At 36.8% G+C, this 13,171-nt stretch overlaps 1 protein-coding gene across 5 annotated transcripts in view; it reads right to left on the bottom strand.

Annotated features, from left to right (window-relative positions):
• Window positions 1–13,171, bottom strand: part of UBR5 (ubiquitin protein ligase E3 component n-recognin 5) — a 135,221-nt gene that overhangs the window by 16,325 nt on the left and 105,725 nt on the right. For 4 of the 5 annotated variants that reach the window (XM_044245181.1, XM_044245182.1, XM_044245185.1 and 1 more), the window contains exons 36-47: window positions 12,645–12,776; window positions 12,000–12,257; window positions 11,174–11,442; window positions 10,789–11,000; window positions 8,110–8,340; window positions 7,574–7,647; window positions 6,191–6,363; window positions 5,981–6,094; window positions 4,765–4,985; window positions 3,291–3,411; window positions 3,092–3,196; window positions 109–352 (exon numbers count right to left, since the gene is read on the bottom strand). In XM_044245181.1, coding sequence (XP_044101116.1) covers window positions 109–352; window positions 3,092–3,196; window positions 3,291–3,411; window positions 4,765–4,985; window positions 5,981–6,094; window positions 6,191–6,363; window positions 7,574–7,647; window positions 8,110–8,340; window positions 10,789–11,000; window positions 11,174–11,442; window positions 12,000–12,257; window positions 12,645–12,776 — 2,154 coding nt within the window. The remainder of the gene's footprint in view (window positions 1–108; window positions 353–3,091; window positions 3,197–3,290; window positions 3,412–4,764; window positions 4,986–5,980; window positions 6,095–6,190; window positions 6,364–7,573; window positions 7,648–8,109; window positions 8,341–10,788; window positions 11,001–11,173; window positions 11,443–11,999; window positions 12,258–12,644; window positions 12,777–13,171) is intronic. The other variant, XM_044245186.1, reaches the window with a different exon arrangement.

Genomic DNA, 13,171 nt, shown 5'->3' with positions numbered 1-13,171 from the left:
ATAGTTGTTTTAATGAAAGAAGAATCTGTTTTCTCCTCTCAATCCCCTTTACCAATTCTATCCATTGAAATAATTTTTATGATGCTTGTTATCTGTAGATACACTTACTTGTATGAGTGCCTTTGTTAGCATTTTGGATACAATCTAAATTTGGTAGTTTTTCATTTGACAAAAATGCTTGCGCAATGGCTGTATAAAAACTTCGTGCTACACCACTGCCCTCTCCTGGCTCATCCTTAAATGTGACTTTTACTCTGTGTACAGCCATTGGTGTGGTAGCACATCTTCGACCAAAGTGATTGTTTAGCTGCCTCATGGTCTGCTGAATGAGAAGATCTCGATCCCGATCAACCTATTAAAATACACCAAAAAGTAGTAGAGTCAGTATTAGAAACTGCCTTGAAATTTTTCTATATAAAATATGAAACTGTAATTTTAGTTTCTTGTTGAGAGTTTAACTACAAAATAATCTGGGTTCTTGGGAGCTTATATTCCAAATTTAAAACTTTTTTTTTTTTTTTGAGAGAGAGAGAGAGAGAAGGAAAGTGAACATGGGGGTGTGGGCGGGTGCAGATGGAGACAGACCATCTTAAGCAGGCTCTGCACTGGGCTCAGTATCGCACAGGGCTCAGATCTCATGAACCTGAGATCATGACCTGTGCCAGAATCACAATTTGGACGCTTAACAGACTGAGCCACCCCCAGCCCCAAATAAAAAACATTGTAAAGCATTTAAAAATGTCTTGCATTAAATCTGGATAATGGAATGTAACTCAATCTAACATTTTCTTAGTAAGTCTGTTGGAAAACAGCCATTTGTTCAGTTTTGGAATATACCAAGATAATTCCAAGTAAATAAAAAGTGTGTTTTAAAATCAAACACAAAAAAACCCCAGCATATACTAGAAAACACAGATGTATTTCTTTCGTGACAGAAAACGACAAGTAAAAGAAAAATGACGAGCTGGGAAAATGATTGGTGAGTGTCTTCTGTTACAAAGCTATATCTTCATAGCACTTTAAGATAATGTGCTTCTAAAGAACCTTAAAAAATTGAGGAAAAAAACAACAGAAGAAAATGGGCAAGATATAACAGTTCATAGAAAAATAATAAATATATGAAACAATCTTTAACTTTGCTCATAATAAAAGAAATGCAAATTCAAACTACATGGAACGCCATTTCTTACCTAACAGATTGGCAAAAATCTAAACATTTGACAAACTGCTGGCACAACTATAGAGGCATCGCATATTAATGCTGCAAGTGCAAAAGTACAGAACCACCATGCAGAAGTATTTGCCAAAATTATATATACATATGCCTTTCTATGTCTAAGAATCTATCTCAAAGACACACATACTAGCCAAAAAGAAAAACACACACCACTATTCATAACTGCAAAAGATTAGAAATAAACCCAAATGTCTATCAGTAGGAGATTGGTGGGGTGCCTGGGTGACTCAGTTGGTTAAGTGTTTGCATTCCGCTCAGGTCATGATCCCAGGGTCCTAGGAGTAAGCACCACATTGGGTATCCTGCTCAGCAGGGAGCCTGCTTCTCCCTCTCCTCCCCACCCTGTGCCCTCTGTCGCGATCTCGGTCTCTCTCTCAAATAAATAAAATCTTTAACCAAAAAAAAAAACAAAAACAAAAACCCACAACACCACCACCAAAAAACCTGTGATACAACCATAAAATGCATTACTAAGACAAAGCAGCTGTAAAAGGAAGGCGAACACTGCTCTACACAGCAATGGCTTTACCTCTGGGATATACTGTTAATTGGGAAAAGCAAGATGGAGTAAAATGTAGAACACACTCGGGGTCAGAAGTACGGGAGAGAGATGGGTAATGAATACATACACACACATGCATGATTACAGTTTTTTAAAAAAGGAAGACAATTAAAAAAAAAAAAAAAAAAACCTGAAGGGGAAAGGTAGGCGCATGGTAAAAGAGACAGAAATAGAAACCAGATTTCCCTAAATGTAGCTTCTTCTGTAGAGTTGTCCTTGCACTACTGTAGATATTTTACATTAATGACAAGAAACCAGATTTCCCTAAATATAACTTCTTCTGTAGGGTTGGCCTTGCATTATTGTAGATGTTTTACATTAATGACAAAACCAAACCAAGAAAAGGTGAGAAAGCAATCCCTAAAAGTTAAAAGCAAAATTAAACAAAAGGCCCTGATTGTATGCAGATTAGTAGCAAAACCACACAAAAATGGTTTCAAGTGACTTGAAGCAATGTGACTATATCTCTAATTGGAAGGCCAAATAATGCAAATAAATCTTAAGCTATTTTCAATAATCATTTTGGGGTGGTAATGTTGATGTTGTGATTCTAAGACTGCTGTGTATATGCTATGAGTAAAAGCAAATGAGTAATTTTCTTAGTGTTGTTGGAAAGTTGGATGTATGGTTTGGAAGAAGGGAGGTAAAGACTAAGAGGTGGAAATAAAACAATTATGTGATCCTAAATCTTAAATTTGAATTGGAAATATCAAGTATGTACTTAGTGTATCATTTCTCTTTTTCTTAAAGGAAAATTTCCTAGCTCTATCCATTGAAAAGACCTAGAAACCATGACCGACTTAGTAGGCAATGAGCAACCCTCAAGTCCAGATTATAATCTCAAAATACTTTTCCTACTAAAAGGAACCAAGGGTTCTTGAAGAAATGGTTGATTTAAGATCTGTGACAGGAAATACACAAGATGAGACATACCAAAAAGTAAGGAAGTTATCAGAGAGTGTTGGAGTCCTGTCAAAAGGACCAAGGAGCCAAAGAGGACTCAGGACTCCCACTAGCCAAAGAAATAATCTGAGCATCAATGGAATATAATAACCTTAATGGAATAAAGGACATCAAAAATGTTTAAAAAACAAAAACTAAAACTAAAAATACTCATTGATCAAGAGATGATGTTAGGAAACCAACTGCCAGAGATAACCACTACTCTAAATATGGTGATTACCATTTATTAAATTTTTAATTATACAAAACCTATTCCTAAACAAAATTTTTTGTTTTTAAACTTCAAATAAATGGCACACTATATGTATAGTATAAGAAAATCTAAATACCTTTACCTCTAGTGATAAATCTCTTGACTGTTGGTTCCTCAGTTTTTCCATTTCTCTACGGAATTTTGATTCTTTTACCTCAAAACCACCCAATTCAGTTAGGATCTTTAAAAAAAAAAAAAAAAAGGCATGACAAAATTATTCTCTGACATAAGTTCTTATGAAGCAGAACAGAATTAAAAGTGCTCAAAATACATACTGATCCAGGTTCTGCTCCAACATCTTCCATGAAAACCCTGCCAAATAGTTCCAAAGAAAGGCGCCAACGTCCTAACAGCATATCGTGGGAAATAACCATTCCCATGAAGCTACACTGTGGCCTGCAAGAGGTTTAAGGGGAGACTGGTAAGTAATTAAGCCAACTATAAAGATTCCCTGATTTTTGGTCAATGACAGTAATTTTCTTGATCTTTTCAAACCACATCCTCTCTAACACAATTTTTCTGTAACTCTCATTCCTCACAGAACTTCTCATTTTTATTCCATTATTCCTTCTGTCCTTTATATAAGGATACATCTCCCAGCTGCCTACCTTCATCTTCAATTTTACCTCTTCTCCCTAAAGTCCATCATGCCTCTCCATTTGGGTGCCTCCCAGATCCCTCTCCAGTTCAGATTTTCACAACAGACCAAAATTTCCACTGTGTTAAATATATCCATGTCAATGACATACATGTCCAACTCAACACAGGAAAACAGAATATGGCCTCTTCACTTCAATGACACTGCCTCTTGCTTTTTTTCAGTAGTACCACCTATTTCCCTATGGCACAAACTTGAAACAAATTTTAATGTGTCTTTCCCCTGTTCCTCCAGAGTGATTAAGTCCTTCATAAGCTTCTCTTTCCAAAATTTCCTATCCATACCCAAAGGCAATATTCTTTTTCAGCCCCTTTACCACTAGCCTGAGCTAGAGTAACAGCTTTCTACTTTATCTCCTTACCTCCAATTCTTCTCTCCTTCAGTGGTTTGCTTCTACATGGTCTGACCATCTCAGCTCAGGCCATATTATCTCCAAAAAGCTTGCCCCCCACCCCTAGTCCACATTTCTTCCTTGCCTTTTATGGTTGTTGGACTGTGTATATAAAATAGTATATTGTTTCCTAAGCAAAAATAATTGTTTGATATTCTGTAAACCATTTGTACTCAACAAATTATTTGAGATTAGTCATACCGAGACAAAGTGTACACTAGCAATTTTTATTGGGAAATCAAAGAACCCACCTCTTTCTTACAAAATAATAACCAACTGTGAACCTGGCATAGGAGCCCAAGCAAGTGTGAGAGTCACGAATCTACAAAACTCTATAGTCATTCACAGGGTTTTCCTTTGTTGAGCTGCTGGTAACACAACTGTTAACTGGCAATTTGACATGGACACACTTAACTCAGTACTGAACATGAAAAAAAAACAGAGCCTTAGAATTTCCTCAGTAATGTGAAGAGAAAATTAGAATCAATCAATGACTATATAGTCACCCCCAAAATCCAGAGAGCGCAAATATTTAAATATCTGATTATAAATCAGGAACACACAGAAATAAGATAACATTTAATTCTATCATTTACATACAAATGATATAAAATTATAAAATCCCTAAATAAAAATTCTTCCAAAAATTATTTACCCATAAAGTAATGTAACAGAAAAACTATCTCCACTTAGCAAATACCTGAAAGATGTAAGAGGTGGGCCTTCACTTTCAGTCAGTCCTATTTCTGCTAGTAAACTGCTTTTCAATTGTGCTGCAAGATCATGAGCAGATGGCCCTGGTTTTGAACTTTCAGCTTCTTCTGGCACCACATTCTGTTCTTCCCCTTCCTTTTTTTGTCGATTTTGCATGTTCATTACATTTTTCAAATTGGCAGCATAAGACATTTTAGTTGGGAGAACCTATGAATTTTTACATATAAAAGTTAGGCATTAAAAAAAAACCCACTGACTAGATTTCCTTTTCAAGAACTTACTAAAACTCCACAGAAATTACATGGAGGTTAAGTAATTCCTTTCTAGTGCTTCAACAACAAAGATGCAGCCTGTTTCTTTTCTCTGATTCCCCTCACTGACCACCAATGAAACTGCACCACTGTGCATTTACCACAGCAGCCTGAGAACTTTTAAAGGATTCTTTATAATACCAGTGGTTACTTTAATGCCCCATGTATTTTCAGTATTTGCAGGATTGCATTCTTTTATCACTCAAATAAAGAAAATTCTGCTCTTAAAAATGTTTGTTATGGTTTTATTGGAGAAACAGTACAGACTGTGTAATTTTAGGCTCTCAAATAAGGCTTTTATCTATAAACTAGATCTACTATCTAACTAGTTGTATAACAACAGACATTCCCACAAGAAATGACAAGAAATGTCATCTCTGCAAGCCTCAATTTTTTACCCATAAAATCAGGATAAAAATGCTTTCTATCCAACATGGTTATAAAGATTGAGACCGCACCTAGTAGACATTAATAATGACCTGTTGAATAATTCTACTTTATTTATTCATATTCTACAGCCAAAAAGAAAACTTTGAAGCCAATATGACAGATATTCATATATACGATATATATACATATGCATTACACATATGAAGATTTAATTTTCAACAGCATTACAGCATTCAACTCTGTGAAATAGGCAAAACACATAATGAAACTGCCATTCCACAGATGAAGTCACTGACCTAAAACAAGTTAGTTCTCAAAGCAGGATGTTAACACTGACGGAGTTATGAAATAATATGGAATTATGTCATAAGGCAGGAATTTCTGATATTTCCATTATTTGAGGCAATACAATATTCTGGAATAATGCATTTCCAAAACTCGAGATACTGGGACAAGTTCTCATTCACAAATATTGTATTGTGAAGATTTTTACTATCTTACCTCAAGGCAGTTTCTATCCACTGTAACCTCCATTAAGCATTTCCCACTACTGGCAGATGAAGAATAAAGACCCTGACTTGGACGGCCAAAAAGATCCTCCTTTCTAGCGTTTGGCTGGAATTTTAACAGAAATATTCTAGTTACACTGAACACTTAAAAAAAAACAGTCACTTAAAAAGAAACCTTGTAAGACTAGTTTATCTAAATCACCTGCAACAGATGTGGCTGATCAGCCAAGGGGATGGCTTCAGCCAGAGGCACTTCAAATGGATTTGGGGGTATACATCCAAGGAACGTCATGGAGTCTGAGCGTCGGAAAAATGGGTGGTTTTGACCAGTTTCTGCAGGAAGAGAGTCATCATCCTTATCATTCAAAGTAGCACCTAAACGTAAAGAGATAAAGTGTTTGTTTTTTAGAAAGTATTAATTACCAGGGAAGGGTAAAAGAATCTCAATCTGTTCAATCCAAAATTCCTGTAACCTCTTCATGAAATTTTAATGTCACCCAAAACCCAAAACCCAAAAATAATTGTCCCAAATTCTGATAATATTTTTAGGTGAAAATTTAAAATATTAGCAATTTAAAGTGGTTACAATGGTAAATTCTATTATGTGTACTTTAACATGACAAAAAAAACCTTAAGTATTAACAGTAACAAATAGTGTTCCATTTCTGTACTGGACAAACATTTCCCAAATCTTTCTCTCTCGAGGGATTCAAACCTGAATAGGGCTAGCTTCCTAAGCCTATTCAGGACATGGCTCACTAATGACTCTAAAAGGAGGAGATGGTCTGGAGCAGAGATTTGAGCATGTGGTTACAAAAATTCTTTCTCTACAAGACAAAAATGCCTGGATGCCTCATTCATCTCAACAGTAAGTCAGCAGAACACCACCTTCTCCCCTTATGGAGTACAACTGGACAGTGTACAGTATGCTATGAAAATACTGAGCTATGGCTGGGTTTTCAAACAGCAGCAGTTAGATCAGTTGTCTTTCCCTGGGCTAAATAAGAGTTCTAACTGTTAAAAAGAAATAGGGAAGAAGACAGGCTATTTGACCCCACTTCAAAAAATTTTTAAATTCCACTTGAAATAATAGCTAAAAACTACAAAGAGACTGCAGAAGATCCCAAAATTTCTTCAGTTTGGAATATTTTTTTATTGCATTAACTCATAATTACGAGTTTTGATGTTCGAGAATTATAATGGGTATTTCTCATTGTCTTGACTAAACCTATTTTGCATCAGCATTAATAAAGGTTCTCTTAAGATTTTTAAAAAATGTTGTACTTACTTACACACTTAAAAATAAAGGTAAACATAAGACTAAAACACAAAGGATACAAAGATAAAATAGAAAAAATATTGACTGTTAAAAAGTTCATAACGTTTCTTTAATTCATCCTTACTTATGAAGCAAAGAACTCAAGGATATATAAGGGATAATGGACAGAAAATGCAAGAAATGGGACATAGAGAAGAAAAGAGAAATTCCCACCCAGACAGAAAATAATGAAGTTAAAAAGCTTGAAGGGGAAATACTGAGGCAGCCATTTCTTGAAGTAGATTAGCAGATTTTCTGTACACTAACTTTGATTGGTGTCATCATCATTTTCATGTTCTGAATCTTCATTATCAATACCCAGTTCCAAGAGTTCTCGCGTCCTTTAAAAAGACAAGTTTTTACATGAAGTATGGAGCAAAGGTGATGGGAACTATAACCAAAAAACACTGAAGAAGTCAGTTAAGTATCTAGTCAATTTCAAACATTGTGATCAAGTTTCAGACTCTGGGAATGGTAGACTGACCAGCCAAATGTACAGCAATTACAAAGTAGGTTCAAAAGAAAAAGGATAATCACAGTCAGAAATATTGAGTACTTACACAAACTCTAATAGAAAACATGACAAACTACATCAAACATAAAGCTTAAGTGGATTCTCAGGTTTCCTGTTTTAAATGAGTAGCAGCTATGGATACTCAGCCCTTTTTCCCACATGAAATGTTCCTGTACTATTTCTCTTTTGCAACACTGTTCTCCTCACTCCAAAAATCGAACAAAACTGACAGAGACCATTTTTAGCAATTAAGTATTTCCTAAACCAACCTCATGGCAAGTATGGGTACCTTTTGCGTTCCAATTGAGGCGTATCCAATGTTGTTTGCTGATTCATTGCTTTAATCCAATATATAAGGGCTTGAAAAACATATGCCACATGCTTCAGTGAGCAAACATCCAAAACTGGAAGAACATCAGAATGCTCATCATTATGAGACCGCATTAAAGACAGAGCGTAATTTAGGAAGTCCCCTCGGGCAGACATCATTCCTTGACGGGCGCTAAGCAATGTGGCACGTCTATAGGAGGAAAAAGAAATTAAAATCTTTTATAAAAGGAAACAAATGTGAAACTTACCACCATCATAAATATTCAAAATTAGGAACTAAGGGTATCCATAAATCAAACTCATTAACCATACGTGGTCCTCTTTTTTTGTTGTTGTTTTGTTTTTTTAAGATTTATTTATTTTAGAGGGGGGACGGTAGGGGGTGATGAGCAGAGGGAGAGAAAGAAGCCAAGCCAACTCCCCGCTAAGCTCAGAGCCCAACACAGGACTCTCAGGACCCTGAGATCAAGACCTGAGCTAAAATTAAGAGTCAAACACTTAACTGACTGAGCCACTCAGATGCCCCACTATCCTGCGCTTTTATTCAGGAAAGGATTTCTCATGTCCTTTGGAAGGGAAAGGAGTTTCTTCCCTAAAGACAATGGTTCTCAAACTTCAAAATCTTATCAAAATCTCCTGGAGGACTTGTTGAGACAGACTGTGGCCCCATCTCCAGAAAATTTAGTAGATTTGGAGCAGGGCCCCCAAATTTTGTATTTCTAACAAGCTCCTAGGTGATGTTGATGTTGCTATTCTGGGGAATTACATGCTGAGAACTACTGCCTAAACATGACACTAAGACACAAGCAACAGGAAAACACACATAGCGTTGAGACTTTATCAAAATTAAAAACTTATGTTCAAAGGACACCATCAAAAAAAAACACACATAGGATGGGACAAAATTTCTGAAAGTCATGAATCTGATAAGGAACTTATATTCAGAAAATATAAGCAACTCATACAACTCAGTAACAAAAAAAGACAAGCCAATTAAAAAATGGGCAAAGAATCTAAACAGATGTCTCCCCAAAGAAGATATACAAATGACCGAGAAGACCATGAAACAATGCTCATCATTTATTTAGCCATTACGGAAATGCAAATCGAAACCACAATGACCTACCACTTCATAACCACTAGGATGGCTACAAGAAAAAAGTTAGTAACAAGAGTTAGCCACGAGACAGAGAAATTGATAAAAAAATATCCCAAAATTATGTGACAATGGCTGCATAGCTCTGACTATACTCACAAGTATGGAACTGTACACTTAAATGGGTGAACTGTGCAGTATGTGAATTCTTTCTCAATAAGGGTACTCTATTAGAATGAGAGCTACAGTGAAATAAAGGGAGACCCCTGTTCCCAATCATGATCTATTATCAGAACTCTATTCTTCAGGGAGGAACTTGCCTAACAAAGACAATGTTTGTATCTTTTTGTGGAGCAGCCTTCCCAGGAAAAGAAAGCAGAGGCCTCCCAAGTAGTCCAGATCTCTCTGCCAAGCATTCAGTTTTGTACTCTAGATGTTTCCACCAAATCCTCTCCCAGTTCTCAGTAAATCAAGTATGTCCATTCTATACTCCTCTAGATTTTTCTCTTAAATTTCCTATTAGTTTATTCAGAATCAAAGTCTATGTGTAAATTCTACTTCCTCCTGCTCCACCTTTCAACAAGGCTGTAATTCTCTATGATTTCAGTGCTTCTCTCTCTCTACCTTCCTGGCCTTCACTTGTCCTAAAAAACTGTTACTTTTCAACTGTAGACTCCAACCATATCTTGTTAAGGTTCCTAAGCAGTCTCCTAAGCCCCTTGTCTTCCTCCCTAAATATAAATAGCAAGGTTGTTTTGCCTAAGCCAAAAATAGAACCAAATCCTAGGATGGTGACTTCGGGTATGGGGTACTTTCACTATACAGCACTGCCTCATGACTCTAGTATTCTATTTTGGGCTAATTCCTAGTCCTGAAAAAGTTCATTTTATAACTAAACAGAAAGAAAACAAATACAGGAGCACCTGGGTGGCTCAACTGGTTAAACGTCTGACTCCTGATTTTGGCTCAGGTCATGATCTCAAGGTCATGAGATCAAGCCCTGTACCAGACTCTGTGCTCAGAAGAGGTCTGCTTCAAGATTCTCTCCCTCTGCCCCCACTCAACTCTCTTGCATGTGCTCACCCTATCTAAAATAAATAAGTAAAACCTTAAAAAAATACCAAATACACAAATATACTTAAATACACTTCAACAAACTGGCAGATGTAGAAAAAGACATTTGAGGGAATCAAAGAGCAACTTTGGTAACTGCATACTCTCTCCTCTTCCCAAATACAACATACATTCATATCCCACCATGGTCAAAGGATACAAGGATGCAGATCAACTACTTCAAAATGAGAAGTATTCAGCATCAGATTCCTACAATCCCAATGAATTTTTTTTAAATTAGCTTGGATTAGAACTAACTTATTTTGCTTCAACTACACAACAATTTAGAAACAAGTAACCCAAGGTATCTCCCTCCTTCAAACAAAACAGACTGAGGTCTTATGTAACAGCAATCTAAGAGCTCTAGCTTTCTAGGACATACGTAAGGGTTCTGTCTAAACATACAAGCATATATGAAGCATTTCATACCGTCTGCCTTCCAGGGTTCGTAAACTAGCCTCTTCTCGTGCAGTCATCCTCTCTCTTCGAGCTGAATTCTGAGAAGCGTGAAGAGGATGATTTGGATGCCCCGGATCACCAGCAGATGCTAATGCAGAACCATAACGTAATTGAGCTTCAGTAGAATCCATAATACTGACCATCCAGTTCCAAGTGGGAATAAGCTTTTCTTCTACATAGTTCTATGAAGACCAAACTAAAATAGTTAAAACTATCCAAATAAAGTTAAATTTGATACACTAGTATTATGTAAACACTTAAATATTTGTAACATTAATTCCCATGATACTGGAATTCTCATAAATGATCAGCCAAAATATTTATCTGAATGAGTAACTTTTCAATATTTTCATACCTGTAAGTTTACTGCATCTTGGTAAGTCAATTTCACAGCTGCTGGAATCTGAGAGTACACTAGGTGATTATACTTAGGAATAAGGCCCATCAAGTCCGAGATTTGTCTTATAACAATGCTGTAAGCCCTGGCTAAACTGCTTGCAGATGTTAAGTAGCTGCTGGCATTGCTAGCTTCCAAAGCAGCTGCCGCAGCTGCAGCACTCGTGCTGATGGTCCCACTCCGGCGTAAATTTGAAGGATCAATATAAATCAAACCCGCTGAACTTGCTATAAAGAAAAAAAGGACAACCACAACAAGTTGTCAGATGCTAATTGTGTTTCTCTAGCACTGTATACATTTAAATAAGCTAAAAGATCAACTGCACTGGCAAATGTGGCAACTGAACAAAAAACGTTCTTAAACCACACTAAATTAGGGAGGGCGATGATGAGGGGGACAAGAATTACTATAATGTTCTCAACCAGAGACAATTCTGCTATTCCCTGCCGCCCCCAAACAGGGGACATTTGACATCTACAGGCATTTTTGGTTGTCACGAGGGGGCGTGGGGGGTGGTGTTGCTACTGGCATCTGGTGCATAGAGGTCAACGATACTGCTAAACATACTACAATGCGCAATCACAAATAAAGGATTATTCAGCCCTAAGTAGTAATGGTACGGACACTGAGAAATCTTGATATAAGCATATGTAAATACTTTTTGTACTTGAACCCAGCAAAACAATGAAGAACTATTATGAAACTACTTAACTGGGCTAGATAAACATACATAATTTTAAAAACCTATTTAAGTCTTTTAAGAATACGAAGTCTTCCAACTTGCCTGCTGGTGTGGATGTGCTGGAAGGGGCTGTGCTGGCTGCCCGCTGATGTTGGGTGTTACGGACAGCCCACTGCATGGACCGGGGAGCTTGAGCAGCACCATTGGCGTGGGAGCTATTTGTGGTTCTCTCTAATGGCTCATCAAGCATAAAGGTCTCCTGTTCTATGTCGTCACTCTGACTACTGCTGCTATCAGAATCACTTGAGTCATTTGATTGTGAATCATCTTCAGAAAAGAAGGCAGGAACACTGCTCGCACCTAAATTTTTTATTTTTAAAACCGAAACCGTTGTCAGTTTGTTGATATTTAAAACTACAGTGTACTCCCTTATTCAGGAAAATAAACATATATTAAACAGAACACCAGGCTACAGTCTTAATAGTCTACAAAACTCATTAAGATAGTTTAATTACAAAACAACTGTTCTAAATGAACCTTAAAACTAATCAATTCTTTAAAATGAGAAAAGAAAAAAAAAGTCATTAAAATATCTTCCTCACTAATATCCACAGGGAAAAAGGATTAAGTCACAAAGAAGACCCACTCTTGTGCAAATCATAAGGAGTATAGTTTAACCAATTCATGCTGAACATACACATAGCCTTAGTATAAGGAAGAAACCTGGATATAAATAAGGGAACGTACCTGCTTCTGAGCCCGCAGTTGCTGCAGTAACAACACTTCTACGCCCACTAGCATTATCTTGGTTGCTATGGTTACTTTCACTGTCACTTTCTGTTTCAGCTGCTGCTAGCAAGTCCAGCTCCATGTCACTCCCTAGAAAATACATTTAAATAAGAAGGGGGGAAAAAGTACAAACTCATTGTGGAACAAGACAAGGTCCAATAAACCAGAATATCGTATGGTAACAGAAGGGTGGAAGGGCAGAGAGGAGGGATTACTACTACAACAAGCGTAACTGCCTGCTTAGTAGGAGAAAAATGACTAGGCAAATGATGGTACTCAGTAGACTATTCAGGGATCATTTCTATAGTTTGTTACACTCCAATTCAAAATCTGATCTGCATAGCCTAAGGTAAAAAAGGGTTGGGCAAGAGAACCTCCATCAGGGGCAGGTCCACTGCTCCATTTTCATCTGTTTTACATACAGGGATTCCAAAAGGAAAAGAAAGCTTAAAAAGATCTATCTAGAATTTCACAATATATACATG

The sequence above is a fragment of the Neovison vison genome, chromosome 4 (genome assembly GCF_020171115.1).
Source record: "Neovison vison isolate M4711 chromosome 4, ASM_NN_V1, whole genome shotgun sequence".
Taxonomy (NCBI): domain Eukaryota; kingdom Metazoa; phylum Chordata; class Mammalia; order Carnivora; family Mustelidae; genus Neogale; species Neogale vison.
This window is presented reverse-complemented; position numbering and strand designations above follow the sequence as displayed.